The 25,149-nt window shown below is 41.4% G+C and overlaps 2 protein-coding genes across 2 annotated transcripts; one reads left to right on the top strand and one right to left on the bottom strand.

The window, feature by feature from the left end:
• Positions 1-143: 143 nt before the first annotated feature.
• On the bottom strand, positions 144-7,544 carry mogat2 (monoacylglycerol O-acyltransferase 2). The gene is made up of 6 exons (XM_030792860.1): positions 7,451-7,544; positions 6,407-6,585; positions 1,956-2,160; positions 1,606-1,780; positions 1,049-1,248; positions 144-298 (listed from the first exon to the last, which is right to left on the bottom strand). Exons 1-6 carry the CDS (start codon positions 7,542-7,544, stop codon positions 144-146), a joined length of 1,008 nt encoding a protein of 335 aa, XP_030648720.1.
• A 2,503-nt stretch (positions 7,545-10,047) lies between these two features.
• On the top strand, positions 10,048-24,783 carry map6a (microtubule-associated protein 6a). Its single transcript, XM_030793116.1, has 5 exons — positions 10,048-10,790; positions 18,271-18,484; positions 19,165-19,379; positions 23,198-23,308; positions 24,645-24,783. The coding sequence occupies exons 1-5, from the start codon at positions 10,048-10,050 to the stop codon at positions 24,781-24,783; spliced, it is 1,422 nt and encodes a 473-aa protein (XP_030648976.1).
• The last annotated feature ends 366 nt before the right edge of the window (positions 24,784-25,149 follow it).

The following is a 25,149-nucleotide window of genomic DNA, read 5'->3' as shown; positions in this document are numbered from 1 at the left end:
TTTTGGGCCTTTGGTTGGATCTGAAATGGTAACTCATTGCCTTTGAGCGGGAGTTCTGAGTGAGATAACAGAGGATCTGGAACCTTCAGAACGCCCATCTTGGAACAGCAGACCCGCAGTGTATTGGGTGGACCAGGTCTGAACTAGACGAAGCTCAGATGTGCATTTTCAGGAACTCCATACTTGCTCTTATGTTCTTCAAACAACTGGCTGAGTTCATCCATGTAGCGTTGATGGAGTTCGTCCAGCTCTTCAGCTGTAGGCTTCTCATTTTTCTCCACTCTGATTGGCTTACCCACTGAGACAGAAAACGTAGCCGTCAGTAGACCATACTCATCAGCGCTAACATTTTTTTATTCTGCTGCTTGAGTTTCTAACTGATGCAACCAATTGTAAGAGATTTTATGTCAAACTGTATCGAGCAATTCAAACAATTCTCTCTCTCGCTCTCTCTCTCTCTTTCTCTGTCTCGCTCTCTCTCCCATGAACCCTTGATTTACATTTGCAGATGTGGCATTGCTAAAGGCAAATACCAGTATTGAACCCTGAAACTCAGAGAAACTTTTTCTTTTTCTTTTGCAATGCTTTGGACGAGTTGAAGCAGCCAAAAAAAATTTAGATAAGAGATGAGCTACAGCACAAGCTGTCTGTGAACATGATTGAGCTGTATGCTGTTTCAGGCCAAGCCAGAGGACAGAGAAGGTGAGACCAAGGACCATGGCACCTTTTCCTCTAAGGTTCAGGGACAGGCCAGCGTTGCCTAATTTGATCGTGATACGTGAAACATTGAAATGGCTATTAATAGATTCAAAAAGACAGGCAGATGTAGGAGCTTTGCAAACATTGTTGCAAGGGTATAGTACATATTTCTTTATGTTATAATCCATGCATTTCATTGTGTTTAAACTAAAAAGAAAACTGGCAGGTTTAGAGTGGATGCTTCTGGATTATTGTAGGACGTATTGCAAACAACTAAGAACTTAGGAGAGATTTGACAAATTGAGGGAAAACAGTGACAGACAGGTAGACTTGTGTAAAAGTGACTCACCAACAGTATAGATGGGTTTTCTGTATGGCATAAGGCCAAAACTATACTGAAAAACTCCTCGTGCGTGGAAAAGAGGCAGGGAAATGCCCATGATCTTTTGCATTTTGTCCTGCAACCATCGTAGCCAGGTGCCACGGGGATTGTCCACCTGGTCAAAAACTTCATTTTCCCCAAAAGAGAAAACTGGTACAAGATGGGCTCTAGAGGACAGATTATGAGGACACAGAGAACTGATTATGGCATAATCGTTATGACAATCACAGAACATTGGTTTCAAATGCAACACTGGATATTTCATCATCAAACAGGAGTTTTCCAGTGTGTCAGAGAGGAGCCTGTCCACAGATTACTCTAAAATCCCCTTGCAATTGATATGTCATAAAGGATTGTAATTTAGAACATGACCCACAGATAAGAACAAGCAGGGGTACTAATATCACACAATGATAAATGGGCTGATGGAGTTGCAGCAGATATTTGGCAGTACCCGTGGGAGAGGTTAGATCATTTCACAGTAGTCATTTGGAAAGCTCATTTGGAATGCATTCTCTGCTCACCCATGTTCCATTGCTAGCTTGATGAAACCCTTTTTACTGGCCAGCAGGACGGTGTAGGCACCTGGACGGGCGTCCAAAGCCTCAGGGGCTCCGCCCACCGCTATGACAACAGCTGTCCCTCCCCTTTCCTTAGTGAGCATGTAGCTGGCACTCTCTTTGTCTGATGGGATCAGTCCTGGAACACAGAGGTCCCGAAACGAAAAACGGGAAGACGGTCGGTCATATTTAAGAATGACGTTCCGTACAATCTTTTTTCATTGTTTACAGCACGAATTTACGTTGCATTCACATTACAAATTTTTTTTTTTTTCTTTCATGGGCTTGGGAGGAGGGAAGCACAGTTTACACACCGGCACACATGATGTAGTCCCTGAAGAAGGGGGCTCTGAACCATAATGGAAGCATCAACAAGTGGCTCTTAAGCCCGGGGAACAGCTTACTGAAGCCTGTGGCCTCAGTGCAGAAGTTAGTGAAGGCTCCAGCTACTAGGACTCCATGAGGATGAAAGCCCAGGATGTAGTTGTTTCTGGGGTCCAGGTCGGCAGTCTTCACCAGCTGGGATAGGGACAAAGAGAAACAAGCGTCAAGTTCTCAAACTTAGTGTTGTTCTGCGTAGGCAAACTCAAAGGCATAGCAGTTACGATTTCATTTGAAACATTAGAAATTAATACACCCATGTGCAATGAAAAACAATTAATTGTGAATTGATCCTCAATTACATGACTTGACAAAAAAAAATCGGAAATTGAAAGAACATGCCTTTATGCAATTAAATCCAAGCAAATTCAGTTGCAAAAAGATTTTTTTTTTCACTGATGTTGTTGTGTAATATAGCACTTTTAAGACATACAATAAGCAGCTCACATTTTATGACACTTACTACGCTTTATTAGTTTTGTAAATGAATATTGTGAAAACAAAACAACAACAGCAACAACAATAGCAACAACAACAATGCTTCATTATAACGTTGTACTTGAACATTTAGACCCTGCTGTTTTTACTGTCCGTATCTTGTTTTGACCGGGTCCTCTCATGACATGTGCTGGACAGGTAAACAGAGAGATCCCTTCTGCTTAAGGTTAGAGGGGATGGTGTCAAAGGCTGTCGATCACGTGCGGTAGATATGCAATGCTGAACTGTACCGCCGTACCAAAAGAGCTGCAGTTTCACGCTTGTTTAGACCTGCTGCGGAGTCGTCGAGCAGTTCAAGGTCGCCGAACTCCAAGGATCACGAAGGCAATCACACCCACCAACCGACTTTTCAGTTCAGCAAAACAAGTTACACTCCGTGGTGTTGAGTGACCGACACAATGGGAATTATTCATTTGTGGACGGTTTAAAGTCATGCTTTCGATTAATCCTTCTCTTCACTCCTCTCTCAATTTACATCTCTCTCCCTCTTCTTTTTTCATTTTAACTGAGCCGTTGACCAGAGTGTGAATTATACAGTGACAATCAGGGGGGGTCAACTTTTTCTCCAGGACTATACAGCATAGGATATATAAATGTTCCCCCCCTCCCCCACCCCACCCCACCCCTTCAACTGTTGTTTTTACTTCTTTTGGGGGAGTCCAAGTCTTATTTAGGGAAGGTCATACCCCCCCCCCAATCCTCACCATAATTCGAACCCTGCCATTGACCCATTTAAAGGTTAATCCATTTGCAGTAAAGAGGGCAATATGATGTATGCTCCTAACGTGAACTGTACCGGATCATTCTGGCAAATTTTGGCCAGCAGTCACACCTCTGCCCCAAGGAAGAAAGTCTGTCGCTGATCAGCACAGATTTCTCTCTTACACTGGAGGTCGGCAGTATGAAGGAGGCCGAGTGTGTGCGGAGAGAAAACACTGTTCCTTTGTGTGGTGTGGCATTGTTAATGTGAATCTCTGGGCCAGCAGCTCCCTGAATTTTTGCGATTCTCCGGATTAATGATTAGCCCTCACTGTTCCATCCGCTCCTGCTGTTTACAAACAGAGGATGTGCTGTCTCCAACCCCCACTTAGGTTCTGCGTTCACTTTTTTCTTTTTCTTTTTTTTCTTTTTTTTTTCTTCTTTCAGTCAGGTTTCTATCTATTTTGACCATATATAATCACAGTTTCTGAAAAGATAAAAGATTCTGATTTTGCGTGTGGTTCCTAATTTGTCACCAAGATGAATCAAAGAACGTAGATAAAATTATTGGGGGAAAAATAAATAAATAATGTTCTAGGTTACAGCTATCATTTATGGTATGTTCAGGTGGAGTACAGCGCAAACACTGACAGCCATAAAAGACAAGAGCCAGGTTTGGAATATCAAATATCCCATGATCAAATATCCCATGCTTGAGTAATTCTCTGGAGAAAAAAAGAAAAGAAAAGAAAAGAAAAGAAAAGAAAAGAAAAGAAAAGAAAAGAAAAGAAAACGAAATTAAACGCCATATCAAAATGACCAAGAAACCATATCTACATTCACAACTGCATATTCTCTGGCATTACACACATGTCGCCGTCTTAGTCTCAGAGGAGATTACTGCACTGCAGATCTAGCGTTCGATCCAAGACTGAGGGATGTAATTAGCTGATTAGTGACGGCGGTGAACGCGTCACCGCTCATCCTAATCCATTATTTGCTTTAAAACACTCTGCTCTGTTTAGCAGGACCAGTTCTTCTTGTCAACCAAATTATGCATGAAGTCATATGGCTGGCCAGCTCAGTCGCCTTCAGCTCTGGCACACAGACGGATAAACCCAAATTCTTTAAGGTACTTGTGAGTGCGTTGGGGAAGTATTTTCTTGGTAAAGTATGAATGCGCGATTCTAGCCAAAAGCAAAGTGTGTGATCCGGTCCTTTCTCACGAGAAAGTGTTCTTGACGATATAAAATGAGTCAGCGCCACACATGACCTTCAAGATACATACAATCACAACAGCCCGGTGCAAAATGACAATTTTCCGCAAAGAGCACAGAAATGGCACTGAATTAAACAACGACAGGAAAGAAGTACCAACATTTGGATTATTGTGAGGTGACGTGATAAAAAAAAAAAAAGTAGTGTTGTTTTGAACATCAAGCTGTTTTTCAGCTTATCAGGTAAACCCCTGACCAGGACTAACCTTGGCCCTGGATGTGAGGGAGAAAGGTAGCGTCTCCGTTGTGAGGAGCGCTATCCAGAGAACTGTTAAGGACATGTTCAAATAGCCATTTTAGGGAGATATCTATGCGACCTTCTGATAAAGCTCAGTATAGTACTAAGGGTCTCTGTGCCTGAAAGATAACGTTTCACAATCATTAATCAGATCAGTGTCCCTATGTTACTCCTCATACTCATCGTGGAAAAGAAAAACAAAACAAAACTAAACTGAAATCACAGACACGTACATTAAGCTGTGAGATCTAATCGAGAGGAACAAAGATCAGTCGTGAAAATGTGATTGAGTGGAAACGCCATGCGGAGTGATCAAAGAGCAATGTTTACTCCTAAAGTCTGTCAAGCTTATCTCACTTTTAAAGGTATTTTAGAATGACACTAATTGGACTTAAAGATGCAATTACATACCCTGAGGTTGTTGATATGAGAGTTTTGACAGGGCAATAATATTGTTTACATGCCCCCCCCCCCCTCTTTTTTCTTCTTTTTTTAAATGACAGTTGTATAATTACATGTGAAAAGTCTAAAAAGGTCATGCCACCAGTTCAGTGATTTCACCCTTATTAAAAAAAAGACAGCGTGTGTTCTACATGCACAACGTTTACACAAGCTTCGTCTGAAGAGTGGAAGACGGTTCTGAGCAGAGACACAACAGTTCACTTCAGTCATTCTTGGGATATGTTGCAGTTCTATTAATCTGATGATGACATAATCCACACATAATCCACACATAACAGAAAAAGCTATGTCAAGTGTGCCTACAAGGTGCCATGTGAGTCCTGGTTTGGTGGCTTGGTTAAATCATTTTAAGGCTTAAAGTGTCATACAGTGTCATACATTAATAAAACAACAACAGTGTGTTCAAGAGCTAAAAGGCTATCCCCAAGCAAATACATTTCTGTGAAACAGAATCAACAGACAGGATAGATGTCCTGTTTTATATTTGTTTTATATGTGCTTTTCACTTAATCAAGTTGGTGCACTCTGATCAAACCCAATGGTACAGGTTTTGTCCAGGATTCTCCTAAAATTCCAGTTATTTTCCTGTCTAGCCCCTAGGTGGCCCCATTGTGTAGACAACGGTACACTGACTATGATGTAGTGAAGACTGCACACAAGACTGCTCTCAGTCGGATGTCTGCGATAACGTCACGCATGAAAATCTTCAGGTTGTATTGCTTATGTTGATCAAATATAAGTAATAGTGTCGATATTAAGCTCAGGGGAGCTGGGGAAGCAACAGATAGAGAGAGAGAGAGAGAGAGAGAGAGAAGGGGTGCACAGCAAACACTATTAAAATAGAAGTGGCTGAGACAGTTTGCCACTGCTGTCTCATAGCTGTAGTCTGTGGAGCCAGGGCTATGAAAAAAAACAAACAAAAAACAAACAAATAAACAAACAAAACCCATCTCCAACCTCAAACTAGCAGTGATGAGAAAGTTTACTGTGCACTGAGGTAGAAAAAGATTAAAAGATAAAGCCTCTCTCTCTCTTTCTCTCTCTCTCCCTCTCTCTCACGCTCTCCCTCACTCTGCATTCCTATTTATCCACCTCTCTTGCTCTCTTACATATCAGCATAAACTTAACATCTTTAAACCATGGTCCCTGGTCACTGACACAGTGAGTCAACAAATGCTGCATTTGCACAACCCAGGACAGCAGGTCTCACCTGAATGGGAAAGTAGTCCCTCATATACTTCCAGACAGACAGACGGCACAAGAAAGGTACCTTCCTGCCCCCTCGTGATGGTGTCTCCCAATCAAAAAACCACCAGGTGGCATACAGCACGCTGATTAGCCAAAACCGTGTAAACAGGAGGAGGAAGAACAGTGCAATGCAGCACTGGGCTGAAATAACATAAGCAACAAATCAGACACACATACACACACACACACACACACACACACACACGCCAACACATACACGCACACATGCATGCACACACACCAACACACACACGCATGCACACACGCACACACACACGCACACACACACACACACACACACACGCACGCCAACACACGGTCATTAGTTCATGTCCTCATCAGACAGCGTCAGTGCTTTCAAAGCTCTCCGCGGCTTATGCAATGGCACTTGTCAGTGTTATTGAGCAAAAGGTGTTATCTTGAAAAGTGTTAGACCTAAGGTTATAGGGCAAGTTTTCTCGTTTATGGCTGAGAGTTAGATCATAAGCAGGTTATGGCACAAAAACATATCATAAAAAAGACTGTAGATGACTTTTTACCATCAGAGATTTGTTTAACAGCAAGAAAATCAGAGAATGAGTGAGGAGACTCAGTTCTGACTATTTCACAGTATAAAGACACTAAAATGTGAGTCAAATATAGATAATTGTGTAAAGAGAGCAGAGCTAATTGTTACTGAAGATCTTCCACTTTTGATCTTTTCTTGTTAGACCCATTCAGCATGAACACATTAAAAATGCACTGTAGAGCAGTAGTATGGGGAGCAAGTTCTCCACAGAACATCAAGCTTCCTCAAGAAATGTTTGGAATGCAATCTCATAGTTACAGTAAAAATATTCTCTCTGTAAAATACAGCTGCATTGATCATCCCAGTATTTACTAGAGGTAAAGCCATGGGCAGGGTAGCATGGACAGCACAGGTCTCTCTCTTCTGTCAGTAAGACTGCCAAGAGGCCCTGCACAAAGAGTAAGACAGTTACAAACGCACAAAAATACGTTTGCTCACCCAGACAAAGGAAGGAGAAGACCCACTGGAGAACGGCAGCCGTCTGCAACCTCCTTTTCAAGGGGACGTCGAGAGGGGCAAACTGAACCTTCATGATGAGGCTGCCTGGGAATGGATCGAGCTGTCAGACAGGCAAGACGGAAAGATGTGTCAGAAGGACACAGTCAGGACGCAACGGGTCAAAGTCTGCCCACTTGGCCCCTCCCCCTTTCCCTCTCCATTCAACAGGTCCCTATCTCATCCCCCTTTTTTTTTTATCTCCGAAAACCTTTTAAACGCGTAGTTTAATTACTCACGCATACATCTCCGTCGGCAGGAAACTTTTGGCCCCCCAGGAGTCAATGACAGGAAGGACCTGTCTGTTTAAGAAAAGGGCTGTTTATGCACAATCAATGACGGTGTCTATTTATCTACTCGATGTTATGCCGTTTTTGACGCTGAGGCATTCATTCGCTCGTTGCTCTCTAAGTCAGACTTGCTTGTGAAGGCTAATAGCGCTACATATTTCAGACGTCTCCGTGTTCCAACATACCTGATTGACATCATAAGCTAACGATCGAGCCATTGATTTGCTGAGGCGAGTGTGCTGGAGTATGGTAAGCAATGTGGGCCTCTGGTCACAGATATGGGAGGCACAATATACAGTAGGTAATTTGGTTATTTTTTAACAGGGAGGATGGCCCAATGGCCAATAAGGGGAATGGCCCAATAGTCACTGACACTACTCCATAGAGTATATAGGGGGATGTCAGGTTAACAAGCATTTTTGTCATTTTGCTAACAAGGGGGACAGCATCCCCCCCTCATCCCCCTACAAATTGCCTAATGACAATATATATTTTATGCTGTGCAACTAAGCACTTATTTAATTAAATACAGAAAATCCCGAATAGAGGTAACGCAGAATGCGCACACCACTCTCCAGCAACAAAGTGTGCGTGTAATCTTTAAACACTTTTGATTAAGACTTTGTTTTTGATCTGTCCTAATACGTAAAATTATAGTGCTCATTAATGTTTGATTTAAACTACGAGAAAGAGAATTATTAGCGTATTATGATTAACTGTGTCTCAGCCTTTGCACTGAGTGCGATAACTTCGCCCAGACAACTCAAACAACTGAATGGTGATGTGATTTTCAAAGCCTCTAGTGAATGTAGTAGATGAGTGCTTATCAGCAGGTGTGGAAGTCTGAAAAAAAGAAATGCGTAAGAATAGTGGCTCACTGTTCTGAGAGGAACTGACAGTAACATTCTATACTTGGATGGATATGTTGTATTCATGATGAAATGAAATTTGGTCTAAATTTGGGATGTAGTCTCAATACACAAAAGAGGCAGCAGCTGCTTTGAGGGGGTTGAGTCTTGGGGGAGAGCATGTCGTGTTTGTTTGGGGAGGGGTGTGTGTGTGTGTGTGTGTGTGTGTGGGTGGGTGGTGAGGGGGTGGGTTGTAAGGGTCCATCTGCTCCCTGGCATTGAGCGTTTTCCATGCTCTGAAAGAGTTATCCTTTTCATATTCTGAAAAAAAATATTATGTAGCTGCAGACAGTGTCCCTCAGAGTATGGCAGCTGTCTGTTTTCATCTTTGATGGAGAGCACAGAACAGCCTGGAATATAATTATTGGTTGTGATTATTTTTTATCTCGCATATTTAGACTGATTTCTGGTGTTGGGCAAAAAGCCCAAGTATACGTCTATCTATCTATCTATCTATCTATCTATCTATCTATCTATCTATCTATCTAGCTGTCTATCTATCTAGGTATCTATCATTTAAATGCACATGGTTTAAAGCACCAAATCACCAGCCACATCACCAGGTCGAAGGGCGACAGTAATGACAAGGAATTGTACATGACGGATTCTGAAACTTATCTCTCACACTAAAGCAACGCGCACTCTTATTTTGATGTTCCCATGGCTGCCTCAAGTCTCATCCCTTGTTGAAGACTCTGCAATTGTCAGCTGCATCTCTTGCATAATTAAATAATCGATTGGGATTTGTACAAAGAGGCTCATGTTATTTTATGTGTGCTCGGACACTGGAAAACCAGCGCCGATCATTCTTTCTACATTTAACGGATAAAGCCTTATTCATTGCAGAGAATGGCCGAAACGTCAGTGCGTCTCCTCCCACTGCAGGCGTTGCGTGATGATGACGGAACCAGGTGATATTTCGCTGCTCCAATTCTGAGCATCTTCTTGAGGGATGCTGAACTGACGCGGGCGGGCGGGGTTGCTACGGCTTGCAAAAAAATTCTATCGTACGGTAATGTGCATGAGGGGAAAGGACGGGCATCTCTGAACCCAACTGCAGATATTGGCAAGCGAAATAAGAAGTCAGCGAGGACTATTCAGATATCGAACGACAGTATTGTTTCTTGGACAATATGGATTAATTGTCTTCCGTCTTAAAAATACGAGAAGTGAAAGCTTACATTCCACGGACATTTTGTTCCTTTCCTGCAAGGCCTGTGAGATAGCAGAAACTACAGTTGCATCGATTTTTCCAAACTCGAAGACCTACAGCTCGGATCTCGATTCACAGACTGGACCAGTTAGACACTGTGTTATTTTATCTAATTTTTTCGCCAAAATCATGGCGTGGCCCTGTATCACCAGGGCGTGCTGTATGGCCCGCTTCTGGAATCAGCTGGACAAAGCTGACATTGCGGTGCCTTTGGTTTTCACCAAGTACTCGGACGTATCCGAGATGCAACACCTTCATTTGCAACCTCCACAGAAACAGGCTCTGGCTGCTCCGGTCGCCATAGAAACGCAACCCTCTCACAGCGGCCAGGAGGTTGTGGGCAAAGGGCCACCCGCGTCTAAGTCCTCTGCGGTCCAGGAGAGTACTTGTGGATCCGTTATGCGCCAAGACTTCAAACATTGGAAGGTGCGCCCGGAACCAAGTTGTAAACCCAAGAACGAATACCACTGTCCAGAAATACCCTTCAATAACGAAACGCAATACCAGAAAGATTTCAAGCCATGGCCTATCCCCAAAAGGGGTGACCACCCTTGGATTCCAAAACCCTGTCCATCCGTATCCGCAGGAGATGACCGAGTCGCCGAGAGATCCAAACACTATGTACATACAGAATATGATAGCGGTGTTGAAAAAAGCGAAATCGCCGACAAGGTGCAAGAAAAAGAGATTCTGTCAAGTGAGAGGAAAAAGAGGCATGTTAAGAAAGTGGCAGAGGTGTCCGAAAAGAGGGCTGGCTTGAAATTAGAGGATCAGAAAGGTGGGGATGCCTCCACAGAGGGCAGAGGGAGGGCAGCCGTGGATGCGCTGAACAGGCAAATTAAACAGGAGGTCTCCGCTGGCAGTTCGTACAGGTAGGCTGCCTCGATGTTACGCCTCGCATTAAAGAGTTCTCTCTTAATTTCTTAATCCGACTCACCGAAGTTTTGAGAATTATTTGTTAGAATTGCGAGTTGAAGAGTTATCACCGTTAGTTTTGTGTGATACCCCAACGTCTGTTTTAACAGAGAAATATGATATCACAGCTGTGTGCGACAAGTATGACTTGTTTGCTACTATCTGACTGATGCAGGAAGTGGTGTGTTTATCTAGTCTGCCCCAAGAATGCACAGTTTTACATTTTCAATAAATTATTACACGTAAGGCTGTGCACCAAATATCTTTTGTACTGGTCTAGTGGTATTCAGTTTGATATACTTGCAGAATCATCCAAAATTCTGTATTCTACACTTGAATTGCATTTCCAAGAATCAAACCTCACATACCAGTTCAGAATCTCTCTAAAGGAAAACATGAATGAATTGATAAACTGTTTATTCTCATAAGTTATGTCTAGTCTTTGGGTATTTTAGAGGTGTTGCACTCCACAGTTTTCATTCATGCCCCTCCTGTAGCATTAGAATGATGTACTGTTTCCCATTGCCATTATTATGTAATAATTGGAGTAATAAGCCCTTAATATTTAATGTAATGTTTGTTGCGTGTCAGAGAGACGGCATAATGTTGACTGAATGGAATTCAGTGATTACAGAAGCTCATTTTTAACCTGTTGAGTGAAAGCACCGAGGTTGGGGATTGTGAGGGATAATAATTGTGGAAGCAACAGACATGGCATCTGCTGGCAGGACGAGGTTGGCATTAGCGTTGTTCCCTAGCTAAACAGAAAGCAGGCACGGCTCAGAGCTGCTCCTTTCATGGCACGAAATGGCTGCATTGTGACAAGCACGAGTCCACTGTCTTTTCTGCATACACAGGAAAACAAAACAGCTCAGCTGTGTGTTAATCTCTGAACGCTCCACAGTATTCCCCCACACAGATGGCAGGAGCCCAGGTGCTCTTGGCCAGAAGATTTAGGGGACACCCTAAACACCATTTGATTTTCCCTGAGGGTTGAAGGGAAAGGGGATGGGCATCTGCTCGTAGACTGTTAATGTCTCAGTTGTTGATGGAATTTCTCTCACGTGTCTCTCAGAAGGGCATCATGGAAGTTCACTGAAAATGTTTGGTTTGAAATTACATGGAATAGTATAGAATAGAACAGAACAGAACAGAATAGAATATCTTTATTTATCTATATTTGAATGCTTCTGTGCAGTCTAATGGATTTAACCCACATATTTTTGATACCTTATATTTTTTTTGTAAAAAAAATTTTAATTGCTGTTTCTCCATGAAAACTGTGTAACAGTTGAAGCCTTGTAAGATGATAGGACAACAGGTTTTAAAAATGATAGTTAAGTTGAAATTTGTCTACTTTTAGAAATGTAACTGTCCACTTGATCTTTGTCCAAGCTTTCTCTTCAGATTCGAGCAATGATGTTTTTAGGGTTTTTTTTTTTTCTTTTTTTTAAATGAAAGACTATGACAGATTGGTTATGTCTTATCTTCTGCTGTGTTGTGTGTAATAATGTAATATTTTGACAGAACGGAGGAACAGGGTTCTCTCAGAGATAAGTAATCTTTCAGAGGAATCTGTCCTTCAGCTCAAGGGTCAAGGCATGTTAGTTTACCCTTTCTCTGTCACATCAGTTTATTAAATGTCATTTTTACTTGAAAAGTAGCTCAGAAAAAAGATTTATGTTAAAGTCCTCAATATGCATGTTTAATATGCAATTTATCTTAACTGGAAAGTTTTATTGTGATTCAGCTTTGTCATCTAGCCAGATGTTATAGTGGGAGAATGTTACCACAAACGCAAAGAGTTTAAAATATGTATTTGTTTTATAGTATTATGAATGCATTTATTGAACCAACATTAATGAGCCGATGTCTGCTTACTTAGCTCAGAGATATAGTTGACTAGTTGTAATAGGCCTAGGCTTTGTCTCTGTTTTTAATTAAATGTTTAATGAGTTCAATTACATTACGTTTTAAAAGCAGGATAGGCTGATGAAAAAGATGAATGAGAATTCTATCTCGAACCTCGCATAGTAAGACTGAATTGACCCGCGGCCTGCTATTATCTTCCCAGAGGAAAGAGTAGGGGGGGGGGGGGAGCTTTAATCTGAAACGGTTTGTGTTACATGACAGTAAAGCACTTTCTGCACATTAAAATCAGGATTTGTGGCTCCAGCAGTCAGAGATCAGGATGTATCCGGTCATGCGCCGTTCGACTGAATGAATAACATTTTTTTTTTTTTTTTTTTTACTATGCACTTTTTTATAAGATGTAACAGACAATCGTCCTGCTGATGCGCTGACATTACACATAGACTGATTTTTGCTGAAGTCACAGCCAGAGAGGCCGGCCGTCGTGTTGACAGTTTTGTTCCCATGGGAATTCAATGCTGTGCTATGCTACAAAACCGTAGCCAGTAATGGTTGGGGCAGGGGGGGAGTATGCTTTTACAAGAGTGTCAAAAATGTGTGTTTCTGTAGTGTAGTCCATGGAAAGGTTGTGAGGATTGACTGGTACAGGAGGACACTGTGTCTCCCTCCAAAGATGCTCATTTCATTATGTAGATATGTGGTCTACCATATGCTGGCAGAGTAACTGGTATTGATGCGAGGCTGTAACGTTAATTTGACAACACGGTTTCTTACATAAATATGCAAAACATCAGACATTTATTTATTTATTGAACCCCACACCTCAAAGGACGGCTTGATCACTTCACAAGAGGGCCCAAGCTGTCCATTACATGAATAAAGAGACAAATTACATTCATTTTGAATGTCATTTCAGTGTGTGAAAACTTCAGTCGTGAGTTTGACAGTGAATTCTTAAGTGTATCTGTCACTAAGCATAGAGAATAAGGATAGAAACTGATAAATGTTTAGTGAGACCCCATGCTGTCACTAACAATTCAGTAGACAGAGCGCTTTTCCTCTGCCTCCAATGAAAATGGGATAGATAAATTCCCCAGTTCTGAAGAATAAAACGCTGGATGTTTTATGCCCCTTCATCACGTTTTCTAAATGCTTTTTAACTCCCTCTCTTCCTGACATATTTCTTTTTCTGTCCGAATGTATAACGAGAAAGCGTATAGCTGCCCCCCCCCCCCTTTTTTTTTATTCTTCAGTTTTTGCCCCGACTCTTGTTATAGCTTTGTGTTATACTGTAATTGTGTGTTACTGTGAAGGCTCAGGGGCTGAGGATCGATAACTTGGCTCGACGGCAGCAGACTTCAGAGCTGCCTGACGGGGCACTATTTTTGATCTTAATGGGATTCTATGGAGGTCCTTAGAGAATGTCAGACGGAGCACGTCACGGAGAAAATCCATAGCAGGGCCGCGGGGAAGGAGAGCACGTCGATCGGGAAACCATCAGAGCGTGATCCGATACACGGATCAAGAAACCGACGCGAGGGACGCCCCGAAATTAAGATACGAAGCAATTAATGAGAGTAGTGATTAAACGGTTAGGGTAAATAAATAATTTATACATAGACGCAAGTAAATAGATCTCACACGACATTATACTTATCGATGATTTTACAGATAGTTCACAGCCTAGTTTGAAGAATAACTTGTCTGCCCATTCTGAGTGCCAAGCTTTCATCCCACAGTGCGAGTCTCTGGCACCTCACTACTCTACAGAGCAGTGCCAAGGCATCGCCATGACAACTAGGCAGTGAGTTACTGTGGCAATGTTGAGAGTCAGTTAGGAAGAGATTCATCACAATCAACTACAGCACAGCTCCACGGTCACTCTCTAAGGTCAGTGAGTTCAGATGAGCAGAGTGGTCCATACCACAGATGAAATCTTCATATTGCAGCAGGCAGGGGTGGAAAAAAATAAAAGTAGACGTACTCTGGCTAAAAGAAAAAAAAAGTACTCTAAGTAGAGTTAAACTGATAACCGTTATTGTAAATTGTAAATGAGCGACTGTTTTACTGGAGTATTTTGCAGGAGGGATATTTTAACTCTACTGAGAGTACTTTTTTTTTTTTACCAAGAGTACTTCTACTTTTACTTTTTCCACCCTTGGCAGCAGGATTGTATACATGATTTTTTTTTTTTTTATACTGTGCTCCAAATGACAGGACCCTATAACTTACACACTCTACATGTAATATAATCTATATTCTGCTCTGCTTATGTTTCACAATCAGTATGTGTTTTTTTTCTATTTACATGGTCCTGCTGTTTCTGACCCTCACAACAATCTCAGATTATCTCGTAATCCAAACATGACAAAATGACATGACAGTTGATATTTTTTTTTTCGGTATTTCTGTATCCAGAATTTCAGTATTGGATGATAGCGATTGCCGTAGTTGAGAAGGAAATGAATGGCATTGGCAGCAGTACCATGCACCAGCTGGTCACAAAGACACCAGCTTCATTGTTAGCGGTCTTACAGTAGAATATATGAGTAACAACCTGTATTTAGCAGTCCTTCTCTCTCTCTCTCCCTCTCTCTCTCTCTTTCTCTCTCTCTCTCTCTCTTTCTCTCTCTCTGTATCTCTATCTCTATCTCTTTGTATCTCCCTTTCTTTTTCATTCATTCACTTGATCAGCCTTCTCCTCACTTCCCTAGGCAGAACTTTGCACCTTTAGCCATGAGGATTGTGTAAGCTGTCCTTGTAACATCAAATCTCCAACTCCTCAAGCATTAAGAGTGGACTTTGTTCCTGATAAGTGACGATTCACAATGATTTGTCTTCACTTCCACTCTCCTTAAAAGGAAGACAACCTCCAACCAGCATTCTTCCTCACCCAGAATTCCCTGTCACCAACATAACATTCACACCTCAGCCATGCAAGGAGTTTTGGAGTGGCTTTCTTTAACCTGAATGATATTTATCTGTGTGTGGACATCCATAAAGCAAGTTAATCATTAACATGTGACACATCTGTTCCACCTGCTGTGGGACTTCTACATCAGGGCATGTTTAATCACATAATTAAGCCCTCAGGCCTGAATTTGGGCTGAACTATTGCTACATTAAGACATCTGTGTAATTATGTTATAACCAGAGCAAGCTTGAAGATTTGTACTTTGAGTGAATTCATTTCACTGGACATCTGGTCATTGTTTTACCTCCTGCAATTGGAGTCCTCCCACAAGTATTAGTGTGGAGAGCGGATAAAGTACAAAATACATGATCTTTTTATCTTCCTTACAAAAAATTTCTACAAACACTCTCTCCCTCTCTCTCTATCTCTCTCTCTGTCCCCCCCCCCTCTCTCTCTCCCTCTCTGTCTCTCCCTCTCTCCCTCTCTCTCTATCTCTCTCGCTGTCCCTTTCCCTTTCCCTCTCTCTCTATCTCTCTCTCTGCCCCCCTCTCTCTCTCTCCCTCGCTCTCTCCCTCTCTCTCTATCTCTCTCTCTGTCCCTTTCCCTTTCCCTCTCTCTCTATCTCTCTCTCTGCCCCCCTCTCTCTCTCTCTCCCTCGCTCTCTCCCTCTCTCTCTCTCTCTCTCTGTCCCCCCCCCTCTATCTCTCCCTCTCTGTCTCTCCCTCTCTCCCTCTGTCTCTATATCTTTCTCTGTCCCTTTCCCTCTCTCTCTATCTCTCTCTCTGCCCCCCCTCCCTCTCTCTCTATCTCTCTCTCTGCCCCCCCCTCTCTCCCTCTCTCTCTATCTCTCTCTCTGTCTCTCTCTGCCCCCCCCCTCTCTCTCTCTCCTTCTCTCCCTCTCTCAGGGTGTCACTGTTTTTTCTTTTTGCCGTGCTGTCTCATGACTGGCTGACACAGAGGTTCTCTTCATCTGATAAAAAATAGCCTGCATCTCATCTTGCCCTCACTGAATATGTGAGAAAATACATCATCTAGTTCTGTGACCTTTTAAGAAGCTTTTTTTCTCCATTCTTTCCCCAAACGAAACTAATTACTCATGGCTAATTACCTATGTGTATAGCTTTCCCTCTCATGTATCTTTCTTGAAAAATCCTCCTTTATACACTTTTGGGATATAATATGATGCAAGGCAGTTGTGTAAATTTTGTACATTTATTGCTAGTTTAATGTCTCTCAAGTGATAAAGTAGATCATGATAAAAAAAAATTCAATTGACTCAAATTAGAGACACCCCTTTGCACATTGAAAAGAATTTTAGTAAGTAAAATGGTCCTACAATGTATGTGCATTACACAATGTGTGTGTGTGTGTGTGTGTGTGTGTGTGTGTGAGTGTGAGTGTACATAGTGACATTCACGACATTCAGTTGAGCAGTATATCCGACATTGACGTATGGATCTGAGTATTTTGTATGAGATGGACGATTGATTTGATGCTTTTCTACGTGGACTTGACAAGCAGACTAATTGTTCTAATGGGCCTGCTGTACTACTTTGCCTTGCCAGGGTTTTTTTTTTTTTTAGTTCCTTCTCCTTTCCATCCTGCCCAGTAATAGTGTTACCTAATCAATAATCCCTCACTCCAGTAGAAGAGAGCAATAAAACCAGATAGTGCACCGAGTTCTGTTTCTCCTCCAGACTCCAAGCACAGTCAAGTCTATCCTTTTCAGTTAGACTCACATTTACTGTGGGATTGTGTGTTTAGAGATGCAGCAGTCCCCAGCACAGAGTGCAGATACTGAGTCTCAGACCTGCGCGTATGGGTAGTACTGTTATAAAGCAAGTATTGCCAATGCACGCATGAGTGCAACATTAAAGAGACAGAAGATGTGATTAAGAGCGTGGAGACGTATTACTCTCAAGGTTTCTTTGTACGTATGAGCTTTGGAGAAGTCTAAACCTGTAATGATGAGTGCTTGTGCGTCTGGGCTGAACTGAAATCCTATCTTAACTAGATGTACTCCCATTGATTGAGCTCTGCTCTGTGGGATGACCTCAGCCCATCACGGGATGGCAAATGGAGGTTGTCTGTGTTTACTGTAGTCTTCTGTGTAGCTGCCTATATTAACCACATGAGCATTCATGCCAAAGGCACACTGGTCCAATCTCCTGTATGGCCGATATTTTTATAATACCTCCCAGCTCTTGTCTGAGACCTGGAGACTGACCTTTGACTAACCCCTGCTTACACTCATGAGACATTGTGTTGATGATGATGGCGATGATGTTGATGGTTATTATTATTATTATTATTGTTACTGTTATTATTATTATTACTGTTGTTATTACTGTAGTAATTCTCTCAATGTACCACTCACAGGGAGCGCCTTTCGTAGGTTTGGGAATCTGGGCCTGGCTTAGTTGGTGAGAAAACAGCTCATTAGATTTCAGAAGGACTTGGAAGGGTTCAAGTTTGCTCATTCGGATGATTGGTGTCTGTCACTGCTCCATGGCAGAAATGCTTGTAATGTGAGCCGTAGTGATCCGAACCTTTTCATCTCGCAAGAAATACGAGATCAAACGAGGATTTGAGATTTGAGACTTTTTTGATTTCTCCGTGATGGTGACATCATCTCCTCTGTGGGTTTTTAGGACGGAATTCAAAGCCTACTCAGACGTGAAGCCGGTGAAACTGATTAGGGCTAAGTCCCAGTACCAACCTCCTGCCGAGAAGACCAGTCTGGAGACCAGCTACAGCGCCACCTTCAGGGGAGAGCAGTCCAAGCTGCAGCCCTCGGACAACAAGGCGCTGGAGAGGAGAAGGGTACGCACGCTGTACAACGAACCTTACAAAGAGCTCAGTAAGGTAAGCCAGGAGCTGCTCCTCCACACCCTCTCCTGCTGCATTCTGTCGATATCAATGAATAATTAATAAGGATTTTCCTCTCTTTTAAAGTTTCGTTCTCCCATGAATGTGTGAATTTGGAGCAGGCCAAGCCTTTGGATCTTTTATTTTGTGTGTGTGTGTGTGTGTGTGTGTGTGTGTGTGTGGGTGTGTGTGTGTGTGTGTGTGTGTGTGTGTGTGTGTGTGTGGGTGTGTGTGTGTGTGTGTGTGGGTGTGTGTGTGTGTGTGTTTGTGTGTGTGAATTTGTCAGTAACTGATTGTTAGCGTTAGCATCACAACTGAGTCAGGAATTCACTGTAGAGTTTTTGAGCATCTAAGCAATTTTTCCTTTGCTCCATTCATTTATCACTGCTGTTGGCTATAGAAGCTCTGTTTTGAGCTGTTTCAGTTGCTCTTTTTTCTAATACCAGGAAGATGTTTACACTGGAATAATAGCATTTCTGTGATGTTTGACTATATTTTGATTGTCTTGGTATCATCCCTTTGGGGAAGTATCTGTGAGGATCTGTTCTTTGAATGTAACAGTAGCATGTGATGTAACCTTTGCTTTGCCTTGTGATTGAAATGATGGATGCATTCCCTCACTGTGGCTTACCACCGAGTTCCCTCACCCAACCTCGCTCCCCAACACTCTTTCTTAGGTGGAGAGAACGAGTCTCCCTCGAACCAAACCAAAAAAGACAACTACTGCCTCGGCCGGCCAGGGCAAAGCTGGCAAGAAGGCCAAGGAGAAGCAGGTCACCTCGGTGCGCGGGTCCAAGAAGAAGACCTCAGAGAACCAGCCTGAGTCCAGGCCAGCAGATGGCAACAAGGAGAAAAGTAAAGAGATGAACAACAAACTGGCTGAGGCAAAAGAGTAAAAACCATTGCACTTCTACTTTTAATTTTTCTCTTCCTGAGTGAAAGAAACAAAAGGCTGCAAAATTATTTAAATAGATGTTCTCATCCCTTTTATTGTTCTGTCTGTCGTTCTCTCACTCAGTCATTCCTCTCTCTGTCTTTCTCTGTCTATCACTCTTTCTCCACCTCTTTCCTCCTAATCTCAGGTTCTTCTTCTTTACTGGTCGCTCTTTGTCTCTCTAGACTCACCCCGTTTTTCCTCCTGTAAACCTCTCCTCCACCAATACTCCACTTGTGTCCCCTTTGTTCTTTCTTCTTCTTCTTCTTCTTCCTCTTCTCTCTCTCTCTCTCTCTCTCAAATGTTTTATTAGAAGATATTAGACTTGGACGTAAAGTGGTCTCTGCCTCCAATCACATAAACTTCCTACAGTAATGCGGGGGTGTTTGCATTTAATTCAACTTCACCCACCACCCCTGGTCTGCTCGTCTCCATGACAAGGTTTCCATGGCTACCATCTGACTGGTTAGCCAATGGAGGATGCACTGGTATTGCATGGGGCCTCTTACCAGCAATTCTGTATGGTTAGCTTCCATCAACTGCACAGATTGCTTTCCCGCATTTATCAAGGTTTTTCTTCCCCCCCTCCAACTATAAACTACATCAAATTGGCTCTGTAGTCTGGGTTTCTTTGATTAAATATGCAACATATTCGAACTCCTTTTCGTCGTTCCAGAAACCTTAGATAAATGTGCAGCTTGGTTTTGAAAAGTGTACTGATGTTGTTGTATGCTTGCACTGCCTCTTGTGTGCACTGTCCTCATACTGATTGAATGGCACAGAGCGATCCGTCTGTTACAAATGCATAACAAATCACTTTTGTGCTTTGTTGATCTGTACCATTTTGTTTTTGGATTTTTTTTTTTTGCCTTTTTTTTTTTTTTGCCTTTAGCGTTAACTGTTTGTAACCCATCTTCCTACTGTGTGTACCACAAAAATGTGGAAATGTTTAATCCCTAAAGGAAGTTAATAAACCCAAATAGCTTTATGCATCTGAATTTTTTTTTCCAAAAGAATATTTGTGTCGGAGTCACATTGAAGGTCAATCCATACTCAGACTCAATCCATAATCGGACCAATTTCTGGATGTAGCTATTTTGTTGCCAGGAGAACCAGCTGAATTATTGTAACATGGTTATACTTTATTTAATCAACTGTAAATGTGACTTTTGGCTGATAGTTAGATTAGGATTTAAATGTTTACCGTGTTGTCATAACATCATAATTAAATGATGGAGCATTAACTTTAACCATAATAAAATAAAAGAAGACGTTAAAGTACATTTAGACAGAAACTCAAATGTGGGACCTCTGGCTTTGAATCTTAAACAGGCTTATTTAGAACCACACATCTGCAGAAAACCAGCGAACCGTATCATTCGTATGGATATTTAAGGATACAAACTAAACCCCCAAAAATTTGTTTTAATATGCAATCTCTACCACACACTCACATACAGTTTGGTTCCCATTTTCCTACACAGTTAAGGCCCTGAGAGATTTTATAGCAAATGTGGAGTCCAATTAGTACAAAACTGAACTCAAAGAGATTAGCCTTGTATACAGTTTAAAGATGTATTCATAGACCTTCAGAAGTTATTGATTTATTACGTGTGGTTTTTAGGTGTGACTTAACTGACTTTGGTGTCTGTGGCCACTCCCATTGTTACTGATGCTGTTTTGTTTTTTATGATTATGGTCTGTCCCATGCAGTGATGGTAAGTTGAATGCTTTTCATTTTGTTCTTTGTGTTCCTCCGTTGCATGATTTATTTAATTAGTTCTTTTCATTTCATTTATTTGTGTCACATGTTGATCCAAAAAAAAAAACAAAACGTTACATGTTCCCAGGAATAAACGTGTCTAATGGGTCGCTCCCTTGTATTCACTTCAAATACAAACCATACACACCAGACCTTGTAATCAGTCTTCTTAGTATATTTGCCGTCGTATATTACCAGGACATGGAGATGAAAAGTAACCTAGTTGCTTTAGTTCAACAACAAATTTAATTTTCAGAGCTACATTTTTAATGTAAATCACAATACATGGAAAGTAAACAGAATTGTGTGGTCAAAGATTAATAAAGGTGGTGTTGATCAACCTGGTTTTTTTTAACATTTGCTTTTTTTCCCACAGTTTTGGAAGCTATTGGTTAAGCCTAAAGCCATCCCAGGCATGTCCAGGGCAAAAAAGAAAATAAATAAATACAAGTATTTGATTCGGGAGGTATTTCACAAAGTTAGATTTCACAGTTAAGTGGATAACTTAAGTTACTGCGCTGTCTAAAGTCAAGATTTTCTAATAGATGAAAATATGACAAGCGCTTTCAGTCAGACAATCTTGACTATCTGGGAAATCTCACTTCATGAAATGCGCCCCTGCTCTGAAATATTCCGTAATAGGAATGCATTGTTTAGAATCATGCCTTGCTTTTTTTTTTTTTTATACCATGGACCACCCCCTTACAAGCCCCCCCTCTCTTCTCTCAGATATCATCTGTTATGATAATTGCCATACCTCCTCCTCCTCCTCCTCCTCCTCTGCCTCCTTCAAACTCCTCTGTCTGCCTCTGCTCCATACTGGAGGAGTGTTGGAGGAGCATGTGGTCTCCATTTGAGTGTAGTCTGTCTAAATACTGTACGTTATACCACCAGCCCATCCTCCACTCTGTTCTGCTCTCATTGGGCATGCAAACAGGGTGAGGGCCGTCTTTTTAGCATTTTGCAGCCTTTGCTGGGGGAATTTTGCTGACGTGTGAATATCGTGATAAGTAGAGGAACGAGATGGGGTAGAAAGTGGGTCGCTAACGGGGTTGTACATGTTACGTGAGCGTGCTTAGCACAGACCACAACCGGTGCTATCTGTACTTCATGCATTAGCCAAAAAAAAAAAATAGAGAGAGAGAAAGAAAAAAAAAATAGAAAAAAAATCTATGTGATGGGGCAGAATATATAACTGTGATGTGAATTGTGCTTTCTCTCTGCTTGCTCATATTTATTGAAATATTATTTAATAAATGTAAAAGCAGAAAAAGAAGCGTCTTGGTTCATTTTGTTGAGAAATGGGAGGGTTTTGTGAACGGACGGTAGAAGCCGATAAGTCTACTATATATGTCCATGTTTCTCCCGTCCTGGTCTTCGTCTGTGAGCTAGACAATGTAGTTTTGAAAGAGAGAGTCCACATGGAAGAGAACAGTGCCAGCAAGTATGACTATGACGAGTTGTCACTCATGGCAGTAAAATACTACTGATTCAGCCTTTATTTTACTGTGAAGTGTGAAATTCTCTGGCATGGGTCTCTCGCATCCTCTCCCGAACTCGCATATTGTTAGTGTGGTGAAAATCAAGAAATATATTTATATATATGTATGTATGTGATTTTGCATTGTCCAATATATTTCAGTAGTAATGTCACCAAACGTTTCACAGCAATATGTGTAAAAAAAACAAGAGGATGCTGAGGACTTTATGTCAGAATCCAGTATCTTGACTCTTATCAGTATCTTTAATATAAACTGAAGTGTTTTTTTTTTTCATATATATATATAAAGATCTAGGAGGTTATTCCGGTTTGAACTTGTTTGGGAAAGCATTCGCTTCAGTTTTTTACTAACGCAAGATCCATATCTGTCATATCTGATTTTAATGCTTTTAACTAACCATTTTATAATTGGCTTTTAACAGTGTTTCATTTGAGAGGAGAATAATAGCAATGTGCAATTTAGAGTTTGACATTTTCCTTTAGCTAACGAGTGGCATTTTCGTTCATTTGAAGGGTTGTGCTAAAACAGTACCACTACATACAGCTTTCTCAGCCCATCCGTGATATTGGTTGGGTGCAGACGCTAAAGCAACATCTTTGGGGCTGTGCACTACCTGATCCAAGGTAATACAAAACCTAAAAAAAACAAACAAACAAACAAACAAAAAAAAATCAAATCCATTATATTGGTGCTCTACATCATAAGACTGGTATTCATAATGAGTTTTTGACTTCTGACTATTATTTTTCGTTTAGACAGTGGAAAAGTTATTAGAACATTTTATAAATTCCAAAGCTGGGATGCAACAGCTTCAGTCATGGCACTACCATTTCCATTTGAAATCTCTTCCATCTGGAAACTGTTTTGCCATAAGGGGAAACTGTACTGAGACTGCCTGCTAGCTTCCTGTTAGTGTCGTTTGTGTTTACATCAATGTAATATATCTAAAGGTTCTTCATCCTTGTTTCGAGGATGTGCAAAGGATTTGTTTTTTGTCTAGTGTATGTTGTGCATCTTGTCAGGATCTTTGTAGATCACTGTGAAGTTCTATACAGTACAGTCTATTACTGTAGGGTTTCATAGAAAGTAGGTCAAAGCAAAGAAAATGCATCTTCGCATGCGTAATTTTCAATAGTAAACTGTACGCAAAGTAGGGTCTTTTTTTCATCCATAGGAGCAGTTTATTCATAGAATAGGAAAAAAGCAGCATGAATATGTGTGAAAGATGTAAAATAATGAAAAGATTTCATCAGCATTTTGGGGTTTTTTTCTCTTCTCACCATTGTTCCTTCTTTGTCCAGTTTGTGTCAGTGCACGTCTTTTTTGATGGTCTCTATCTGTGGTTCTGTTTTTCCTTGAACATCCTGAGGCCATGTGATGCATTGCTGCTACCCCCCCCCCCAACCACCGCCCCCCATCTCCCCTCCCTGGTATAATTGCTGTGTAAAATGTCTCCAGTCTGTGTTAGTTTAAAACGTATACAACATAATAAGTGACTGATTGCGACTGATACGTCGATGTTGACGATACGTTGAATTTTTTACAATTTTTACAATTTAAATGTCTTTTAGCATCCTTTTTTTGTTTATTGAGTGTCTGTTACACAAACAAGCTCAGATAGCAAGCTGTATTGATTCTGTAGTGCTGATATATATCTAAATCAAATACAGAAGAGGAGATGGTTATAAACTGAAGTGTAGAGAGGAACCCTTCAAAACTCCATTGATGCTTATGTGGTCTCAGGATATCCAAATTCTCCTGTTTATCACACCTTTGTCTGAGTTATCAAGCACTTCATCTTGTGTCTTCTTTTCTCTTTCTCTCTCTCTCTTTCTCTCTCTCTCTCTCCCTTCCTCCCTCCCTCTTTCTCTTTCTCTCTCTCTCTCTCTCTCTTTGTCTCTTTGTCCTTGTCTTTTCTCTTCTTTTTTGGGGGGATTTTAATGCTTTGCTGAATCCTAGAGAACCTAAGTCGGACCCCCAGAGATCCAGTGATCATTATTCCCAGGGTACCTCTGGAGGAGAACCAGAATCACTGGTGGAACGACCAGAACCACGCAGGGGTCCTGGAGTAGTGCGCTTTGCGCCTGATGTCAAGTAAAACAAAGATCTCAAGGATATTTACCAGTACCTCCCGTCGCTGGTCCCGTTCCGACCCGTCTCAGCACATCATGTGTGACAAGAGGAAGGGAGACAGGGTGTTCGGAGGAAGACAAACGTATTGTACATGTACATATGTAGTATATTCTATAGTTGACAAAAAAAAAATTATCTGAGAGCTTCCTGAAACGAAAAAAAAAAAAAATGCTTTGTTTGCAAGAAATTTTGAGGAGTATCGCAGTCTGACTGAAAATTTAAATGGTGCTATGTTTAATTCCTGTTTCATGCTTCTTATTACAAACTAATATTGTCTCATTACTGTATTAGAAATGCCACACCATCAAGTGCTTCCTTAACATGACAACAA

Source organism: Chanos chanos, chromosome 15 (assembly GCF_902362185.1).
Source record: "Chanos chanos chromosome 15, fChaCha1.1, whole genome shotgun sequence".
Classification (NCBI taxonomy): domain Eukaryota; kingdom Metazoa; phylum Chordata; class Actinopteri; order Gonorynchiformes; family Chanidae; genus Chanos; species Chanos chanos.
The sequence above is the reverse complement of the archived record's forward strand: the minus strand, read 5'-3'. Positions and strand labels throughout refer to the sequence as shown.